This window comes from Miscanthus floridulus, chromosome 13 (genome assembly GCF_019320115.1).
Source record: "Miscanthus floridulus cultivar M001 chromosome 13, ASM1932011v1, whole genome shotgun sequence".
Taxonomy (NCBI): domain Eukaryota; kingdom Viridiplantae; phylum Streptophyta; class Magnoliopsida; order Poales; family Poaceae; genus Miscanthus; species Miscanthus floridulus.
Window position 1 is genome coordinate 81,359,854 of NC_089592.1, and position 1,344 is coordinate 81,361,197.

The following is a 1,344-nucleotide window of genomic DNA, read 5'->3' on the forward strand; positions in this document are numbered from 1 at the left end:
TATGTTTTGATTCAGCTCGTTCGGCTGGTACACAACACTACTGTGTTTCGTTCCGGTTGGTTTTGGTTGGTTCAATAGTGTTCTGTGAGAGAGAATAAGTTGAGGCGAGCCGAGCCGAACACGCTGAATATCACTTTGTACACTAGCGATTAAACGAACTCTGCTTCTTCGTCTAGGACTGAGACGATGAAGGGCAGTGAACCTGCCGTTTGCGTCAGAGAAAAAAACTCGCTTTTTTTCACTCTGAACAAGCAAGACCGGAATAGTTTCATTGTCGATCGAAGAAAGAAAGTAAATGCCGAACAATCCAGATGAACACAGAATAGAAAATTCTGAACAACGCATCCACGATCCATCCACTTCCAACACAGCAACAGTTATCAGTTAGCTAGTGGAGGATGGAGCTCGGAACGGAGTCACCGCCGGCGGCGTTCACGGCCGCACCGCCGACGCTGGCGCGGGGGAAGAACGCGCCGCCGGGGCCGGCCCAGGACACGCCCTCGTCGGCCTTCCACGCCCCGTCGTCGAAGTTGCGCGCGTAGCTGGCGGAGTCGTACCCCACCCCGGCCCCCGTCCCGGCTGCCGCGCCCCTCCTGCTGCCGCCCTTCCTCTCCGGCGCGGCCACGGCCGCCGCGGCGCCTCTTGCGCAGAGCCCCGTCCACGACAGCCTCCGCGCGCGGCCGGCGCCGCCGCACCAGTACCGCCGCCTCGCAGCGCAGCTCAGCCGCACGGCCGCCCACCGCAGCAGCACCCACGCCCTCGCCCGCACGCCTCCGCCGCCGCCGCCACGTGGACGCTGGCTCTGGCTCCCCTGCGAGAGCAGCCGCTGGTACGTTACTCCCATCACGAGAGGTTTGCACGCGTGACTCGCCGCGCCGTGCTGCAGCTAGCGCGCCGTTGTCTTGGCGCGGTGCGCGAGATGGCCAGATGCGGGCGAGGGTGGCCTGTGGCTGTTTTGTTTGCGCGCGTGCAGTGCAGGGGCAGTTTGGGGGTTTCCGCGTGGTTGGGTGGTGGACCGCGCACCGCACCGCACGACGGTTTGGGCCGGGCGGGTGCGCGATGGGCCCTCCGCTGCAGGTCCGTCCTCCCCTCAACAGATGCACATCGGGGGCTCAGGGCCCACGTCACCACCACCGATTGTCTCCAACTATCATTTCTCCCTCCCCTCAAAAAAAAAAAACCCTATCATTTCTCCCTGGCCCACTTCAATTTTCTTATAAAAAAAGTTATCCTATTTTCATCTCAAATATTTTTTTTGGGGGATGGAGTACATATGTGTGCATTCAAATGAGTTGGTGTATGTGCATATGTCAAAAGTTTTGGTTACGAGGATTGCAAAGAAAA

At 59.3% G+C, this 1,344-nt stretch overlaps 1 protein-coding gene across 1 annotated transcript; it reads right to left on the reverse strand.

Annotated features, from left to right (window-relative positions):
• Positions 1-233: 233 nt before the first annotated feature.
• Positions 234-930, reverse strand: LOC136502231 (uncharacterized). The gene has a single exon (XM_066497693.1). It carries the CDS (start codon positions 842-844, stop codon positions 389-391), a length of 456 nt encoding a protein of 151 aa, XP_066353790.1. The 5' UTR covers positions 845-930; the 3' UTR covers positions 234-388.
• Between the last annotated feature and the right edge of the window lie 414 nt (positions 931-1,344).